Raw genomic sequence first — 19,264 nt, 5'->3', positions numbered from 1 at the left:
CTGATTGGGATAAAGTTCAATTCTAGGTTGGAGTTTCTCTTTAAGACAATTCTCACGATTTAGAACATAATATATTGCTGAAATGTTGCTGAGTTCAGCAGAAACCACGTTGTGTAGTAAAGGACCAGAGTTGTGCAGGAATCATCACAGGAACTGCAATGTGCATTGTGCTCAGGAGAGGCTGTGCAGCTTTTCCCTCCATTTTATCTAACTTTTGTTTTTAGGATGTTTCATTCTTGTGAGTTTTGCAGTTAAAGGGGCACTATGGTGAACATTTTTAAAATTTCAAATATGTGCAAACATAGACAAATAGGAAGTACATTCTTTCCAGAGTAAAATGAGCCATAAATTATTTTTCTCCTATGTTGCTGTCACTTACAGTAGGTAGTAGAAATCTGACAGAACCGACAGATTTTGGACTAGTCCATCTCTCAATAGGGAATTCTCAGCAAGACCTTTATTCTTTATAAAGAAATTCCCTAAAAGGCATTTAAACAATGGTGCTGGTCAACTTCCCTGCTCACTACATTTTTTTGGCAACTGCCATTCACTAAGTGCATTTGAAAATAAATAAATCCCTGATAATCCCCCATGAAGAGATGGACTAGTCCAAAACCTGTCACTTCTGTCAGATTTCTACTACCTACTGTAAGTGACAGCAACATAGGAGAAAATTAAGAACGTACTTCGTATTTATCTATGTTTTCGCCATAGTGCCCCTTTAAGCTTTTTATTAATTAACTATAAAAAACCTATGTGCTCACACTGGGTAAATGGGCAAAAGCGATTAATAACCTCTTACCGTTGTACAAAGCCTCCTACCTGAGTAGAAAATTCCTCCAAAAATATAATGAGGTGTGGGGGGTCTGGGAGGATAAAATTATGGATTCTACAAACTCAATTTTTTTTCCTATTCTGGATCTGGATGAATGGGGGGGGGGGGGGGGGGGAGAGGGCCGACCGGACTATTTTCTTTTTCTTCTATCTTTCTTTTTTCGGCTCTCTCCTGAGGATGTACAATTGCCCTAACAATATTGTAATGTTAGCTTTGAAACAAAGGTCTTAAAATCTACAATATATATGTTATATCAAATACGAAATCTTGCACCTGTATATCATCTTCTGATTACCTATATAATTTGGTAACAACTGTACTGAACTTATATTGTACTCCTCTGTACTGTATTGCTTTCCTTATCTGTAAATGTTGTTAAAAAAAAAAAAAAAAAGCTTTTTTTTAATTTATATTTTTGTTATTTGTGTTTTCAGAAATGCTATCAGAAGAGAGAGAGGGGTATACTCACCATCTCCCTGGCAGAGTGGCAGCTCTCAGGTCAGTGTCTCAGTGTCTGAATCTAATGCTGTTTCTCACTATTGACAAGCGAAGGCTTTCAGTGAGGTGACATGTAAAGGTAGTGACTGCAATCTCTTCTTTTCAAATTTGTTTGCACTCCTACTGAACATTTTACAAACATTTAGACCCTGCATCTGGCAGAGCATTGGTGTAAAAACTGTGTTGCACTTCTGAAGATACGGCACCATGCTTTACATTACAGCGCCAGCATCACGGCAAGCGCAAAACTTCAAGCCTTGCAAAAACTAAAATGCAAGCAGTGGAAATGTTTATTTCAGATATTGAAGACCACTTCATGCACACTTTAAAGTGAATATTATTATTAAAGTGTAACTGTCGGACATAAAATCAAAAATCAATTCTTGATTGTTATCTGGTAAACAAATAATAAGGATGCTAACCAGGCAATCCAAAAGTTAAAATCACTATTACTTTTCTTATTGATAAATGATCATTCCCCAGTTTACCTGACTCTTATTTGGTACACACAACATTTGGTACACAAAAAGGAAGTTGCAGGACATGCTGGGCTGTCATCTTTTGCTTCTCTACTTCTACTTCTCTACTAGAGAAGCAAAAAAAGGACAACCCAGCATCCCCTGCAACTTCCTTTTTGTGTACCAAATGTTTGTGTGTACCAAATAAGAGTCAGGTAAACTGGGGAATGATCATCAACAAGAAAAGTAATAGTGATTTTAACTTTTGGATTGCCTGGTTAGCTTCCTTATTACTTGTTTACCAGATAACAAAAAAATAATTGATTTTTGATTTTATGCCCGACAGTTACTCTTTGAAGTGAATACTATTTGATAACATTAGCAGGAGCGTAACTTCATGGTGCCGCCTCCACCTTGCAGAGATCTATTGTGCCGCTCCTGTACGTAATGCAGAGTGGCACTTACCTCCTTCTGACGACAGGACAGGTCCACTTCTCTGCTTTTCAGTGTACAAGAGCTGTATATCCAATCACCATGCAGCTTACGTCCCTTCATGTCATGTGACAGGAACGGATTGGATATACGGTGCTTGTGCACTGAAGTAAGAAGCGGACCTGTATCACCACCAACAGGAGGTATTGTTTAAAGAAGAGCTGTTAGGTATAAGGTCTCAGAGAAAATAAACACATATATCAGTAGCTAAAGATTGGCTGTACTTACATTACATATGCATTTCACTGTCCACGTTTGGATTTCACAGAATTTGTATATAGTATATGCAGAGATAGATGCTCCTGACAGCTCATGGCAGGCTCCATGTTTTTCTGTCAAATGTGTCGTCATGTCCTGCCTGCTTCCTGATCACAGAAAAGCTCGTACTGAATAACACAGTGTGCAGTGAATATTAATGAGCCATGTGGCTAGGAACAATAGCTGACTCCTGCAGTGTACTCTGCCCCGAGATTTATCAGTGCTACGCGCTGGACTGAGTTACAAGCTGCTGAAACGTCTCATTAGCAGCCGAGGGGAGGGCCCCAGAATGCTTTGCAGTATAGTATGCGGCTTGCGTCCTGCTTAGGTCTAACAGTTTGCTGATAAGCACACATCAAAGGTAACTGAGATTTTTATCTTCACTAATGCCTTTTGGGCTTCCTTCTAAACTGTTTAACACAGGAGAATAGAGGTTTAAATTAGCTTCTGCAGCCTGACAGTTACTCTTTAAAGAGACTCCGAGCACCTCTCACAGGCATGCCTTTAAGACTTCGACCAGTACTGCAAAGTACTTAAAGATGCATACCTTTCTGTAGCTTGTGCTCTCTTCTTTCATTTGATGCCTGAATTGCCGTTCTCCACCAAACAGTTTTCATTCTATTTCAATTTAAAAATCACTGCTGCCATCTTGGCTATGTTATAACTTCCGGGTCACCCGTCTTCTCTGTTAGAGAAGTGCATCACTGAATGAAGCAGGAAGAGGAAGTGACACGCATGGCCATTGCAAGAGGCTCATCCAGAGGGGTCATAGCACGACTTTGTTGGAAGTCATCTGGCTTAAAGGCATGCCCATGAGAGGTGCTCGGAGTCCCCTTAAACACTCCGCCGCTGTTCTGCATTATGTACAGGAGTGGGCCCGCCAACCCCTGGCACCCCCCCCCCCCCCCCCCCGCAACAGCAGGGCTGTGGGGCTAGTGTTTAGTTACACCCCTGAACAACAGTAATACATTGACCACCCCGTACCTTGCATATGTCCCGTTGGCGCCTCAGCTGTGCTGTCGCTGTTGACAGAGATCCCGCTGTCGCTGTGCAGTTTCTCCCCCTCGGGGGACGGCGTCTGGTTGACTGGGTGGCTGTTTCCTCCTTGCTTGTTTTTTTTGCAGCTGTTCCACCTACATGAAGATGAGATAGCGAAGGATCACACACTTTCTACCTAAACGTCACACAGCTCTCTCATATTTACTAATGAGTTTTCAAATGATGGAGAAAAAAACAAAGAAAAAAAAATACAGTCTACGTTACTACACAGCCATCCTTTTCACTCAATTCCATTACCCCAGAAAATTAAGAAAAAGTAGGTTCTCTTATTCGATTAATAATTACGTTAAAGGACACCCGAAGCGAAAATAAACTCATAAAATACACAATTGTATCTATCTTCCTTCTTCTAAAAATGACTTAAGATATTCCACTGTTATATTTTATGTTTAAAGCTCCTTTTTAAGTTTGAATTGTTTTATTGTTTTTGCTCAATGACACATTCATTGAAGTATGCCAGAACTAAAAGTCTAATGAACTATTGACCATTTGTATCTCTTTCCTGCTCTCAGAAGCCATTTTCTGCTAGGAAAGTGTTTTATAGTTGGAATTTCTTAACAGTGAGGGTCACACTGTGGTCACTTCCTGTCTGAGTCAGGACTGAGTCAGCCGCTTACATACCTGATATTTAACTCTTTCAGGCAGAGAAAGAAAAAAAAGAAACACAGCATAGTTATGTGTGTGCTAGGCACTGTACATACACATGTCTATCTCATCATGTCACACGTCACTTGGGGTAACCTGTAAATAATTGCTTTTTTCTATAGTATTTTGAAGTACTACAGACCATGGGATATGAATGTTTCATGCTAGTGAATGAGTTGCTCATAATTCTAGAAAATTGTAAGCAGTTTGGAATTAGGCTTGTAAAAAAAAGACAGGAGGTGTTTGGTCCAATTCCAAGCTTGCATGGAATCTGCAAGCCCTTCAGGGAAATCCAAATAAAAAAAAACTAACCTACCTGCAGCTTCCCGCAGCCCCTCGCAGTCATCCTGTACTCTCCAGCCAGCAGGGTGACCCCCTGAAAGCTGGCAGGTTACATGCCTTCTCGTTGCTTCCCCTAGCACAGCAGTGTTCTGCGCATGCACAGCAAGGGAAAATCGCTACTGTGCATGCGCAGAATGCTCCTAGCAACAAAAGCACAATCAGGGTGCGTGCAGCTTGGGGCCGCACATGCGGTGTAGCCTCCGACTAGCCCCGACCGGACAGCTTTGAAGGGGTCTCCGCTGCTGCCTGAAGGGTCACGGAAGGACAGCATGGGCACAGGATTACTGCAGGGGCTGCAAGAAGCCCCAGGTAAGGTAAACAGTTTTTTTTTTCAGGCTTAAGTAACCCTTTAATGACCATCACTACCAGTGACACATTTCAGGTGCGACTACACTAGGTCCTTCTTTTAGCTGTCTTTTCAGTTTTTCATTAGAGCTATGTGGGTATTCATCACCTCTGTATGTGCATTAAATAATAAACAAAATTAACAAACTGTTACTCTTGCCTGTTTGAGCACATGGCATTACGCCGCCTGTCATTTTGGCGCAGGGTGAACCGAATGACGGCTCATTCTGCCGCCGTACAAATTTAGAGCACTGTTAATTACTATTCTTTGGCAATCACTGGTCCCCAAATTACCCGTGCATGGGGCTCAGACTATAGCATTACTGCTATAGGCCGGCCAAGCTTTGGCGCTACGCGTCGCGCACCGAAAAGCCCTGCCTCGCCCTGCTTGCACCTCTTAAAGGGATACTGTAGGGGGGTCGGGGGAAAATGAGTTGAACTTACCCGGGGCTTCTAATGGTCCCCCGCAGATATCCTGTGCCCGCGCAGCCACTCACCGATGCTCCGGCCCCGCCTCCAGTTCACTTCTGGAATTTCTGACTTTAAAGTCAGAAAACCACTGCGCCTGCATTGCCGTGTCCTCGCTCCCGCTGATGTCACCAGGAGTGTATTGCACAAGTCCTGCGCAGACCAAAGACCATACTGGACTTGTGCAATACACTCCTGGTGACATCAGCGGGAGCGAGGACACGGCAATGCAGGCGCAGTGGTTTTCTGACTTTAAAGTCAGAAATTCCAGAAGTGAACCAGAGGCGGGGCCGGAGCATCGGTGAGTGGCTGCGTGGGTACAGGATGTCTGCGGGGGACCATTAGAAGCCCCGGGTAACTTCAACTCATTTTCCCCCGACCCCCCTACAGTATCCCTTTAAGCCACGAATACAGTATATTCTAGATTAAACTTGGCCAAGGCGGCTAATAGAGATTGCCTCGCTGGAGGATCTAGACTGAATCTAACGTGTAGTGCGTCCTCCTGACGTCTCCTTAAGATCTCCTTCAGCATTCTGAATCTTTATTGATCCTTGATGCCTAAGCGACCCCCAAACGCATAGTCCTCCACACACACCCCACACGTGGGAGGCCGCTCAATTGTGTGCCGCTTGTCATCCCTCCGCCTCCCTTCATAGTAACAGACACGCCCCTTGCCTGAATGGTGCAGGTCATTTGAGTGTCAGTAGCGCTATGGTAAAACGGGAGCTGCATACACTGCAATGTTTATTGTAGCTATATCGGCACCCAGAGGATAATGTGGGTACCACATGTATCCAGGACTGAGGTTAGGGCTAGGCATCAGATTGGTGCTTCAGGGTTGGTTAGTGTTAGGCATCAATGGTTCAGGGTTGGTTAGTGTTAGGCATCAATAGAGGGGGGGCTTGTGTGAGAATAGGGTTAGGTTTAGTGTTTTGATATTGTTGGATTTTGTGGTGGTGGATGGAGGCTGGGGTAGGTTAGGATTAGGCTTTAGTTGGGGGCCAATTAGAGTTAGGCATCAGTGGGGGTGGTTAGGGTTAGGCATCGGTGGAGAGTAGGTTGGGTTTGGCATCGGTGGAGGGTCGGTTGGGGTTAGGCATCGGGGGAGAGTCGGTTGGGTTTGGCATCGGTGGAGGGTCGGTTGGGGTTAGGCATCGGTGGGGGTCGTTATGGTTAGGCATCGGTGGAGGGTTGGTTAGGGTTAGGCATCAGTGGGGGTGGTTAGGGTTAGACATCGGTAGAGGATCGGTTAGGGTTAGGCATTGGTGGGGGTGGTTAGGGTTAGGCATCAGTGGGGGTGGTTGGGGTTAGGCATCGGTGGGGGTGGTTAGGGTTAAGCATGGATGGAGGGTCGGTTAGGGTTAGGCATCGGTGGGGGTCGTTAGGGTTAGGCATCGGTGGAGGGTTGGTTAGGGTTAGGCATCGGTAGAGGGTCGGTTGGGGTTAGGCATAGGTGGGGGTGGTTAGAGTTAGGCATCGGTAGAGGGTCGGTTGGGGTTAGGCATTGGTGTGGGTGGTTAGGGTTAGGCATCGGTGGACAGTCGGTTGGGTTTAGGCATCGGTGGAGGTGGTTAGGGTTAGGCATCGGTGGAGAGTCGGTTAGGTTTAGGCATCGGTGGAGGTGGTTAGGGTTAGGCATCGGTGGAGGGTTGGTTAGGGTTAGGCATCGGTAGAGGGTCGGTTGGGGTTAGGCATCGGTGGAGGGTTGGTTAGGGTTAGGCATCGGTAGAGGGTCGGTTGGGGTTAGGCATCGGTGGGGGTGGTTAGGGTTAGGCATCGGTGGACAGTTGGTTAGGTTTAGGCATCGGTGCAGGTGGTTAGGGTTAGGCATCGGTGGAAAATCAGTTAGGTTTAGGCATCGGTGGAAAATCGGTTAGGGTTAGGCATCAGTGGGGGTGGTTGGGGTTAGGCATCGGTGGGGGTGGTTAGGGTTAAGCATGGATGGAGGGTCGGTTAGGGTTAGGCATCGGTGGGGGTCGTTAGGGTTAGGCATCGGTGGAGGGTTGGTTAGGGTTAGGCATCGGTAGAGGGTCGGTTGGGGTTAGGCATAGGTGGGGGTGGTTAGAGTTAGGCATCGGTAGAGGGTCGGTTGGGGTTAGGCATTGGTGTGGGTGGTTAGGGTTAGGCATCGGTGGACAGTCGGTTGGGTTTAGGCATCGGTGGAGGTGGTTAGGGTTAGGCATCGGTGGAGAGTCGGTTAGGTTTAGGCATCGGTGGAGGTGGTTAGGGTTAGGCATCGGTGGAGGGTTGGTTAGGGTTAGGCATCGGTAGAGGGTCGGTTGGGGTTAGGCATCGGTGGAGGGTTGGTTAGGGTTAGGCATCGGTAGAGGGTCGGTTGGGGTTAGGCATCGGTGGGGGTGGTTAGGGTTAGGCATCGGTGGACAGTTGGTTAGGTTTAGGCATCGGTGCAGGTGGTTAGGGTTAGGCATCGGTGGAAAATCAGTTAGGTTTAGGCATCGGTGGAAAATCGGTTAGGTTTAGGCATCGGTGGAGGTGGTTAGGGTTAGGCATCGGTGGAGGCGGTTAGGCATTGGTGGAGAGTCGGTTCGGTTTAGGCATCGGTGGGGGTGGTTAGGGTTAGGCATCGGTGGACAGTCGGTTGGGTTTAGGCATCGGTGGAGGTGGTTAGGGTTAGGCATCGGTGGAGAGTCGGTTAGGTTTAGGCATCGGTGGAGGTGGTTAGGGTTAGGCATCGGTGGAGGCGGTTAGGGTTAGGCATTGGTGGAGAGTCGGTTCGGTTTAGGCATCGGTGGAGGGTTGGTTAGAGTTAGGCATAAGTAGAGGGTCGGTTGGGGTTAGGCATTGGTGGGGGTGGTTAGGGTTAGGCATTGGTGGACAGTCGGTTGGGTATAGGCATCGGTGGAGGTGGTTAGGGTTAGGCATCGGTGGAGAGTGGGTTAGGTTTAGGCATCGGTGGAGGTGGTTAGGGTTAGGCATTAGTGGAGGGTTGGTTAGGGTTAGGCATTGGTAGAGGGTCGGTTGGGGTTAGGCATCGGTGGGGGTGGTTAGGGTTAGGCATCGGTAGAGGGTCGGTTGGGGTTAGGCATCAGTGGGGGTGGTTAGGGTTAGGCATCGGTGGACAGTCGGTTGGGTTTAGGCATCGGTGGAGGTGGTTAGGGTTAGGCATCGGTGGAGAGTCGGTTAGGTTTAGGCATCGGTGGAGGTGGTTAGGGTTAGGCATCGGTGGAGGCGGTTAGGGTTGGGCATTGGTGGAGAGTCGGTTCGGTTTAGGCATCGGTGGGGGTGGTTAGGGTTGGGCATCGGTGGAGGGTCGGTTGGGGTTAGGCATTGGTGGGGGTGGTTAGGGTTAGGTTTAGAGATAAAACAATATTGGAATTTTGACTGCCCAGTAGTAGAAAATTGGTAATTTTACTATTTTATTAATTACAGCGGCACCCTTTTTACATGTATGCAGCCTGAAGTCTAGTGACGCATCTGTGCAGCATTTGGCTTTGAACCGTTGCCTGAAGGATGGAGCTCTGATCCCTGTCGGGTGACAGCAACCCTACATTTGTACGTTGCTTTACACTGTTGGTGTCCTTATCAATAGATAGGCGCTCCATATCAATAGAGGGCTTGGGATTCCAATGTAAAGCGTGCACTGAGGCCCATAGCTCCATAGCAATGCCATTGATTGGGGTCTGTCAGTGGCATATTTCACTTACTAAAAAGAACATATCTATGCAAAACTGGACTGAAAGATTAAGAACTACTGAATACATGCGACTGGTTTATCAAACGATAAATCAAAAACATTGAACAGATGTCAGTGAAGATCATTTAGCCCCTCTATAGGTGCAGACTAACCAGCAAGCTCATGGTGACCCAGAACTCATTGGAGTGTGTAAGGGACTACAATGGTCCTAAAAGCCCCCTTACTAAGATGTTAAGAAAAACAAAAATTTGCTAACCTAAAACAGAAAGAATTTGCGATAATTCAGGTTGGAGTGACCTTGAGATGTCTCCCAGAGCACCACTGCTGAATATATGCAAATTAACCATTGTACCCTTAGAAGCTAAACACACCTCCAGAACCGCTGGAATGCAATGATGTGTCAGCTTGTTAATTTGTACAGAGCCATAATAATCCAACATGCATACAGACTGTTTCGGATTGTTTGATCCTCATCAGTGCATGGCATGGATTAATTTGGCTCTATGGAGTAGGGCTTGTAAACCGAGAGGTGCAGACTAACCAGCAAGCTCATGGTGACCCAGACCCCTCTATAGGTGAAATTCTTTTATACATAACAACCCTATTAATGAAAGTCTCATCCATTGAATACATCAAGTAGACAGTGGCCAATGACGGTAGGGAACATTGGCCTGTGGATACATTACTGTAACTCTTTCAAGTACAATTTCCTCCAAAGTTTTTCATCTATCTTCAGATACGTACGGTATATGTCAGCCTGGGTAGATAGAGTTTGCATGTTGCTCACCACTCTGATGAGAAGCATGTTCTGAGCTATGGGAAGAGGAGAACTTGAGGAACCTCAATAGCAGCTGGGCAAGAATTTTCCAAGCTGAAGCGGGAGAGGCCAATATCAAGGCTCGTCTGTGCACCAATCATCACCTAACACAACTATGAACCATTGTTTCAGGACATGAAAGTCTACTGTTGGCACGCAGATTACATGGGTGCTGAAGTAAATTCCCATATCTCTATTCAGTACTGTACACTATCAATGAAATCTTGACACATGCCGGTCAGAATGCCCCTTGCTGTTGGGTCTGCACCAGTCTAGCCAAAGCTCTTTCTATAGGCCTCCTAGACTAGTTAAGCAAAGCATGTGAGACAGGGCCGGTTCAAGCCACAATGAGGCGCTAGGGCAAAATTAACCTGGGGGCCACCTGATTTACCCCCCAACTCTGCAGCATATTTACCCCCCGGGCTCCGAGTCGACTGCCACCCTCTCCCCAGAACTCCTACCTCAACTTTTCTGCACTCCCTGGGGCCCAGGCACCGGTTTTGTCAGCATAGCCACTCACCTGTCCTGGCGCGCTGCTCCTGTCCATGCACTCTCATCTTCATCCTTGTAGGGTCACATCTTCTCAGTGACCCTTCGCATTATATTGCGTAATGGTCAAGAAGTGGCAGTGAGCGCGGATGAAGACTGGGAGAGTGTAAAGAGCAGTGTGGGCAGTTGAGCTGCTATGCTGATAAAAATTTTCAGGGGCCCAGAGGAGCAAACGTCAAGGGGAGACCTGCGAGGCCCAGCAGCACTTGGGGGTCCTGGGGCGATTACCCCCTTCACCTCTATGGTAGCATTGGCCCTAATCTGAGAAAATGCACAATAAAGTGGAATTTTAAATTATCTCTCATTCACCTACAGCAGTGTTTCTCAAACCTGTCCTTGTGACTCCCCAACAGTGCATGTTTTGCAGGCAACCTCTCCTATGCACAAGTGGGCTAATTAGTGTCTCAGCTAGGTGGATTCCATGTAGCTGGGACACTAATTACCCCACCTGTGCATAGCTGAGGCTGCCTGCAAAACATGCACCAATGGGGAGTAATGAGGACAGGTTTGAGAAACACTGACCAATAGTCCTGGCCTATACTAAGAAACTCTGCTGAGGGATAAACCCTTGGGGAGGATTGAGGTGGTCAAATAAACCCGGATATGCAAGGCAGATTAGAAATCATTCATTTCATACAGCTATATCTTTACTCTCTTTGTTAGGCATCTGGAAGTGGTGTGTGTGTGTGTGGAGGGGGGTGGGGGGGAGGATGGAATGAAGCCCAAAACAAAAATGGGCCAGGCAGCGCCAAAATCTGGCACTTGCCCCAACAACAGCAAGTAACCCATACACTAGTTAACAATATTATTTAAATGCAATTACAAAGTAATCAAATACTGTCCATGGAAAGTGCAGAGAAAATGCTCTAATGTGCAAGTTTTGGTGCATTTTGCATATACCTGTATATATTAGTACTCCCGGCTTACCGTTTGAAAACAATGAATGCTACCAGTCCAGCAATGACCGCAGCCAAAATGGAACAATAGACAGGGATGAGGTTCTCGGCAGCCCCACTCGGGGGAATAATCTTTGAGCCTCCTGACGTAGCACTGGTTAAATCCGGGTCGGTCACGGTGGTGTCCTGAATGGTTGTCTCGGCACCCTGCAAGGATGGAGTCACCGATGCGAACCGCGGGTTTGCATCTGAAGGAAAAACAAGGAGAGGAAAAATATATTGATGATGTTTCATGGGTGCTAGACAGGTCACTCATAAACTTTTATAGTAAATTAGTGTGGCTGCACTCTGTTTTCCTAATCAATGTGCCATTCTTAAAGGGGATCTGGGACATAAAAAAGCTTCCCTGGGGGGTACTCACCTCGGGTGGGGGAAGCCTCCTGATCCTATTGAGGCTTCCCCCGTCCTCTTGTGTCCCACAGCGGTCTTGCTGTTCCCCTCCGAACAGCGGAGATGTAAATATTTACCTTCCCGGCTCCAGTGCAGGCGCAGTATCGCCTCTCCGCTCGGAAATAACCGATCCCAGTCGGGTCCGCTCTACCGTGCAGGCGCAAGTCTCCTGTGCAGTAGGGCGCACACGATAGAGATCGGCTATTTCTGCCTATTTCCGAGCCAAGAGCTGAAACAGCGCCCCCACTGGAACAGGCAAAGATAAATATTGCACAGCCTGACAAATTGTCGGCTGTGCATTTAGTGGGCTGCAGCGAGACTACCGTGGGGAGGAGGAGGATGGGGGATGCCTTGATAGGATCCAGAGGCTTCACTCTACCCAGGTGAGTACCCCCCCAGAGAAACTTTTTTTTTTTTATTACAGAGCCTCTTTAAAGTGGAATAAAACTCTGACAAAACATTCAATAAAAATGTGTTTTCCTACTTTTTATTACCCATACAGTTATATTTGCTTTTGTGCACAAGTTATATTGTCTGTTTACAAGTTACAAGTTCCCAAAGTGTAGTTTATCTGCTCTGAAAGCCGCCATTGGATTTTACTGCATAGCTGCTATATTTATTTATTATAATGTATCCAGTGATCACTTCTCAGCTCTCTCTGGTTCTACAATGTGTGCAGTTCAGCATCAGCACACTGCTGGTTGGATACTAATTGTAGCAAAAAAAAAAAAAGGAATGTAAACAAAAGATAATATTGTCACCTCTTTGGATGTGGCCAGAAGTTTAAAGTGGACTTTCAGACTAGTTGGCTAAATGCTGCAGCCTTGCTATAAAATAAAGTTATATTTACCTTATAAGCCTTGTCCCATGAAGCCGTCCCAAGGTCCCTACATCACCCGACTTCCGGGGCCTGGCCCCGCCTCCCCTCTCCCCGGAAAAAAAACACCCAAGCTATTTACTGCAGTGAACCTTGTTGCATTGTGGAAAAATAACAACTTTTTCCAACTGCCAAGCAAGCATCATCTCCCTCTGTGCATAGAACTCTCAGTAAATGCACATTCCACACAAATCACCTGGCAGAACTAAAGAGGTCACCACTAGTGATACATTTCAGAATGTAAATCAGGGAGAGGAATGATTTTACAATGGACAATTGCTGGCTTAATAATCTATAAATGTGTTTTGTAAAAAAGAAGCAATTTTATTAATTGTTGTTTTCACTACAGTTACAATTTAAATAACTCATGGAAAACATTCTACTAGCAGCCGAAAAGCATTTCTGAATGATTTACATTTTATGTGATTTCATGCACAGGCAGTATGCAAAAATAGCACTACATTTTGTTCATAATTTCACTTAGCATGTCTAACACACTAAAGACTGTTAATGAAACAACGTCAATGAAAGCAATACTGTTCTAAATCTGACTGTGGATACAGTTACAATTTTAAGTCATTTTAATGAGTGAGAATGGCTTATCTACAGAAGAATAACTTTGTTGTTTGTAAGAATGATTCTCACCAATATGACGAATATGTTTTAATGTAGTTGTTTTATTAACTTTGCCTTTAGCAAAGATGATGGCTGGCTGCCAACATTTGCAAATATTTCTAGAGGGAAAATCTATGTCTTTCCTTATTTCTGCGTATGCCTTAAGCAAAGCAGAAAGCTGATTGTAAAGTTTTTAAATATTTTAATGAAACCTTTGAAGAATGTTTGGATATTTTGTGTGTGCCATCTGCATTGCATTTGCTTGTGCTTATGCTAGCTTGGTTAGCATTTTGGTGCTGTGATTAGGTACGAGTTGTTCTAGCTGCATGAATACTCTATTGGACTCATTGACCAGGAGTTGTTTTGCCCGCGAGTTGGTCTAGCTGCGTGAATACTCTATTGGACTCATTGACCAGGAGTTGTCTTGGCTACGAGTTGGTCTAGCTGCGTGAATACTCTATTGGACTCATTGACCAGCAGTTGTCTTGGCTACGAGTTGGTTTAGCTGTGTGAATACTCTATTGGACTCATTGACCAGGAGTTGTCTTGGCTACGAGTTGGTCTAGCTGCTTGAATACTCTATTGGACTCATTGACCAGGAGTTGTCTTGGCTACGAGTTGGTCTAGCTGCGTGAATACTCTATTGGACTCATTGACCAGGAGTTGTCTTGGCTACGAGTTGGTCTAGCTGCTTGAATACTCTATTGGACTCATTGACCAGGAGTTGTCTTGGCTACGAGTTGCTCTAGCTGCGTGAATACTCTATTGGACTCATTGACCAGGAGTTGTCTTGGCTACGAGTTTGTCTATAGGCGTAACTACTCTATTGGACTCATAGACCAGGAGTTGTCTTGGCTACGAGTTGGTCTAGCTGCTTGAATACTCTATTGGACTCATTGACCATGAGGTGTCTTGGCTACAAGTTGGTCTAGCTGCGTGAATACTCTATTGGACTCATTGACCAGCAGTTGTCTTGGCTACGAGTTGGTCTAGCTGCGTGAATACTCTATTTTACTCATTGACCAGGAGTTGTCTTGGCTACGAGTTGGTCTAGCTGCTTGAATACTCTATTGGACTCATTGACCAGGAGTTGTCTTGGCTACGAGTTGGTCTAGCTGCGTGAATACTCTATTGGACTCATTGACCAGGAGTTGTCTTGGCTACGAGTTGGTCTAGCAGTATGAATACTCTATTGGACTCATTGACCAGGAGTTGTCTTGGCTACGAGTTGGTCTATAGGCGTAACTACTCTATTGGACTCATAGACCAGGAGTTGTCTTGGCTACGAGTTGGTCTAGCTGCGTGAATACTCTATTGGACTCATTGACCAGGAGTTGTCTTGGCTACGAGTTGGTCTAGCTGCGTGAATACTCTATTGGACTCATTGACCAGGAGTTGTCTTGGCTACGAGTTGGTCTAGCTGCGTGAATACTCTATTGGACTCATTGACCAGGAGTTGTCTTGGCTACGAGTTGGTCTAGCTGCGTGAATACTCCATTAGACCGATTGACCATGAGGTGTCTTGGCTACGAGTTGGTCTAGCTGCGTGAATACTCTATTAGACCGATTGACCGGGAGTTGTCTTGGCTACGAGTTGGTCTAGCTGCTTGAATACTCTATTGGACTCATTGACCGGGAGTTGTCTTGGCTACGAGTTGGTCTAGCTGCGTGAATACTCTATTGGACTCATTGACCAGCAGTTGTCTTGGCTACGAGTTGGTCTAGCTGCGGGAATACTCTATTGGACTCATTGACCAGCAGTTGTCTTGGCTACGAGTTGGTCTAGCTGCTTGAATACTCTATTGGACTCATTGACCATGAGGAGTCTTGGCTATGAGTTGGTCTAGAGGCGTGAATACTCTATTGGACTCATTGACCAGGAGTTGTCTTGGCTACGAGTTGGTCTAGCTGTGTGAATACTCTATTGGACTCATTGACCAGGAGTTGTCTTGCCTACGAGTTGGTTTAGCTGTGTGAATACTCTATTGGACTCATTGACCAGGAGTTGTCTTGGCTACGAGTTGGTCTAGCTGCGTGAATACTCTATTGGACTCATTGACTAGGAGTTATCTTGGCTACGAGTTGGTCTAGCTGCGTGAATACTCTATTGGACTCATTGACCAGGAGTTGTCTTGGCTACGAGTTGGTCTAGCTGCTTGAATACTCTATTGGACTTATTGACCAGGAGTTGTCTTGGCTACGAGTTGGTCTAGAGGGGTGAATACTCTATTGGACTCATTGACCAGGAGTTGTCTTGCCCACGAGTTGGTCTAGCTGCGTGAATACTCTATTGGACTCATTGACCAGGAGTTGTCTAGGCTACGAGTTGGTCTAGAGGCGTGAATACTCTATTGGACTAATTGACCAGGAGTTGTCTTGGCTACGAGATGGTCTAGCAGGAAGCAAGAAATTTGGGCGCATGAGGCAGGTGGACAAAAAGGGCGCCGCCATTCACTCCCATAATAAATATCGTTTAATGGGCGCCCAACAGGAAAAAAGGGCGCCGGAGAAAAATAACGTTTTAAAAGCGGCGCCCGGAGACTTTTAATGTTTTATAACTGCTTCTCATGATTACACATTATTTAATGATTTATAATTTTTTACACATTATTTTTAAACGAAAAACAGTACAATATTTTTAAAACATTATTTTTATGCGAAAAATTGTAAAACATTTTTTTTTAAAAAACATTATTTTTAAATGAAAAACCGCACAATATTTTTTAAAACGTTGTTAATGCTCATCACAGGGGGTCTTCGGTTTAGGCACCACCAGGAGGGTCTTAGGTTTAGGCACCACCAGGGGGGTCTTAGGTTTAGGCACCACCAGGGGGGTCTTAGGTTTAGGCACCACCAGGGGGGTCTTAAGTTTAGGCACCACCAGGGGGGTCTTAGGTTTAGGCACCACCAGGGGGGTCTAGGGGTTAGGGATAGGTACAGGGAGGGTTCTGTGTGAGAGTAGGGTTAGGTATAGCTTTAGTAACATTCTTATTAATGTTTTATAAAACGTTATTATAAATTTCACTTTTTAAACAGGGAAGATTAACGTTTTTACAATTGCCGATTTCATACACATTATTTAATGATTTATAACTTTATAAAACATTATTTTTTAATGAAATATAGCACAATTTTTTTTTAAACGTTATTCATGCTTATCGTTTAAAACCGTGCGCCCTTTTTTCCCGGCGCCCTTTTTTAACGTACGCGGTCTAGCAGTATGAATACTCTATTGGACTCATTGACCAGGAGTTGTCTTGGCTACGAGATGGTCTAGCTGCATGAATACTCTATTGGACTCATTGACCAGGAGTTGTCTTGGTTTTGCACAATGCACATAACATTTTATCAAAAAAACTTCAGTTGTTCCAATAAAAACATGTCACGCACCTACTGCGGCAGTAAAGGTGGTACTCCCAAAGGGTCAAATTGGGCAAATGCCCAGGGCCCCAAGTTTTTTAGGGACTGTAGAGGTCACAACTCTGATATAATTAAAGTATAAAAATGTAAGTGGTCCCACCTTAATTGTTGTCTAGGGCCCCATCTTACCTTTTGTTTTTGCAATGGAAACATGTCAAGTACCTACTGCAACAGCAAGGCCAATACTACCAAAGGGTCATAGTTGGCATATTCCCAGAGCTTAAAGATTCTTAGGGGCCCCACAATTCAGGGACTGTAGAGCTCATAAGTCTGATGTAATTCAAGTGTGAAAATGTAAGTGGTCCCGACCTTAATTGTTGTCTCGGGCCCTATTTTATCTTTCGTGTTTGCAATAGAAACATTTCAAGTACCTACTGCAGCAGCAAGGCTGGTACTACCAAAGGGTCAAAGTGGGCAAATGCCCAGGGCTCAAACTGTCTTAAGGGGCCCCACAAGTCGGGGACTGTAGAGCTCATAAGTCTCATGTCATCACAGTATGAAAATGTAATGGGTCCCACATACATTTTTGCCTAAGGCCCCATTTTAATCTGAAACTGCTCCCCTTATCTAAGCCCCTAAAAGTGGTGTGATAAAAAAGAAAGGTGACTGCATGCAAAGGACTGTCAGCAGGTCAGTTAATATGGAGGTGTGGCTTCAGTGGAAAGAGCAGTTTAACCCCTACCTCCTATTTTTGTCACCAAACCAGTTATTTACAGCACTGTTCATTTGGAAGCCAGGCATTTAATTACAACTGAAGGGGATTTATCCTGAGGGTTTAATTGGCATACCAGTGCAACCTTTGGGTATATGGCCAGATGGGGTCTAATATTACACAGCTGAAATGCCAGCACTGAAGATTTCAGTTAATAGAGGTTGGATTTGGTGTTGTAGGTAGAGATAAAAACAAATTACTGTTAGGGTTAGATTAGAATGATTAGCCGATAAAGAAGAGTTAGCTTAGTTCAGACGCTCATACATATGGGGTTCAAATATCGTTTGACACTACCGATAAATGACAGATCAGGCAGATGTATTTCGAAAAATGACGATGCTCGGGTGTTTCAAATGACAGTTATGACAGATCACATCGGCAGATAATTGTTCATAGTCAGAAAATTGCACAGAGCAATCAACGGTTACTAAACGGTGTGTCCGCGAAGTCTCCGGAACCTCACCATCGTTTATCATTGTTCACATCACGTTGCGTGAATAACTCGAAAGTTGAATCGTGAAATTATCGTTCATCTGTCGTTTCTCATGATCTATCTTTCAGTGTGTACGTAGCTTAAAGTGTACCGGAGACCAGTAAAATAAAACAAATGATTTGTACCTGGGGCTTCCTCTAGCCCCCTTCATGCTAATCCATCCCTGGCTGTCTTCCCACGCTGCCTGGATCCTCATCTAGGTGACCCGGTAATTCCGCCAGTTGGCGCCAGTCAGCGCAGGTGCAGGCCAGCCGTGCACACTCCACCATCCAGGAGCGTTCTGAATAATACTGCGCAGGTGCAGAACTCTCCCAGGGGACGGGAGCCCGATGGAGAAGTGCACACATGGCAGGGCAGCAGCAGCACGTGCGCAGTACGCTCCGACTGGCAGAATTACCGGGTTACCTAGCAGAGGATCCAGGCGGCCTGGGAAGACAGCAAGGGACCAATCCGCCTGTAGAGGGCTGGAGGAAGCTTCCGGTATGTATACACTTTGTATTTTACTGGTCTCAGGTTTCCTTTAAGCCTGAAAGAAGTGAACCTTGGAAGTGAAAGGTAGGGCTAGTGGTCAGGGAGTGGTTGACATTGAAAAAGGATGATAAAACTAGGCATCAGAAAGGAGTTAATTTTAAAGGGAGAGGGTACATTTAGTCATTAGGAAGGGGTTAATTTTAGAGGGAGAGGGTCAAATTAGAACAGGAAGGGGATACAGGGTAAGCTTGAGGTTAGTCATCAGCAAGAAATTCTTTGTTTGGTGGGATGGATTAGGGGATGACTAGTGAGAAATTACCAAAATTATGAAATTATCATCATACTAGTGACCTTAGCCCGTTTAAAAACAGGCTCTAGGTCTTTCACCGCAACCACAGCACGCACCCGCCCACCACGTGCACAAACACGCTCGTCCCCCTGGCCTCGTCATCCTCCACCTCCTTCCCTGCGTCAACCTCCCAGCTCTGCGCTGTGCGTCCCTGTTGCCCTAGCAACCACAGGGAAAGCGCAGAGCGAGCCGGCTGAACTGCGCGCACATGCGCCATTCAGTTTTCACACGGACACAGGGACAAATGATGACGCAGAGACAGTTAGGGATTATTATATAGGACAGCAGAGCTCTCGGCTATACAGTACATCTGAATTCCTGTGCTAGCACCAAAATGAACGGTGCTCCGCATTACCCAAAACATGCACAACAAGTACATCATCCTGAGAAATCCCTATATCAGGACAACTAGCGGTTCTCAATGGGGTCAGCGACAATGCAGAGAATGCAACATGCTCAACCAGATGTTGATTGGTGGGGTGTGGACATGTACATCCAGCGGGTGCGGGTGCTACCCCCTTACATACATAACTTAAAGTTGCGGCACGTGCCCATTGGCC

The 19,264-nt window shown here is 45.6% G+C and overlaps 1 protein-coding gene across 1 annotated transcript in view; it reads right to left on the bottom strand.

Annotated features, from left to right (window-relative positions):
- NGFR (nerve growth factor receptor) overlaps window positions 1–19,264 on the bottom strand; it is a 150,406-nt gene that overhangs the window by 7,244 nt on the left and 123,898 nt on the right. The window contains exons 4-5 of the mRNA XM_068263390.1: window positions 11,349–11,565; window positions 3,526–3,674 (exon numbers count right to left, since the gene is read on the bottom strand). Coding sequence (XP_068119491.1) covers window positions 3,526–3,674; window positions 11,349–11,565 — 366 coding nt within the window. The remainder of the gene's footprint in view (window positions 1–3,525; window positions 3,675–11,348; window positions 11,566–19,264) is intronic.

Source organism: Hyperolius riggenbachi, chromosome 12 (assembly GCF_040937935.1).
Source record: "Hyperolius riggenbachi isolate aHypRig1 chromosome 12, aHypRig1.pri, whole genome shotgun sequence".
Taxonomy (NCBI): domain Eukaryota; kingdom Metazoa; phylum Chordata; class Amphibia; order Anura; family Hyperoliidae; genus Hyperolius; species Hyperolius riggenbachi.
The sequence above is the reverse complement of the archived record's forward strand: the minus strand, read 5'-3'. Positions and strand labels throughout refer to the sequence as shown.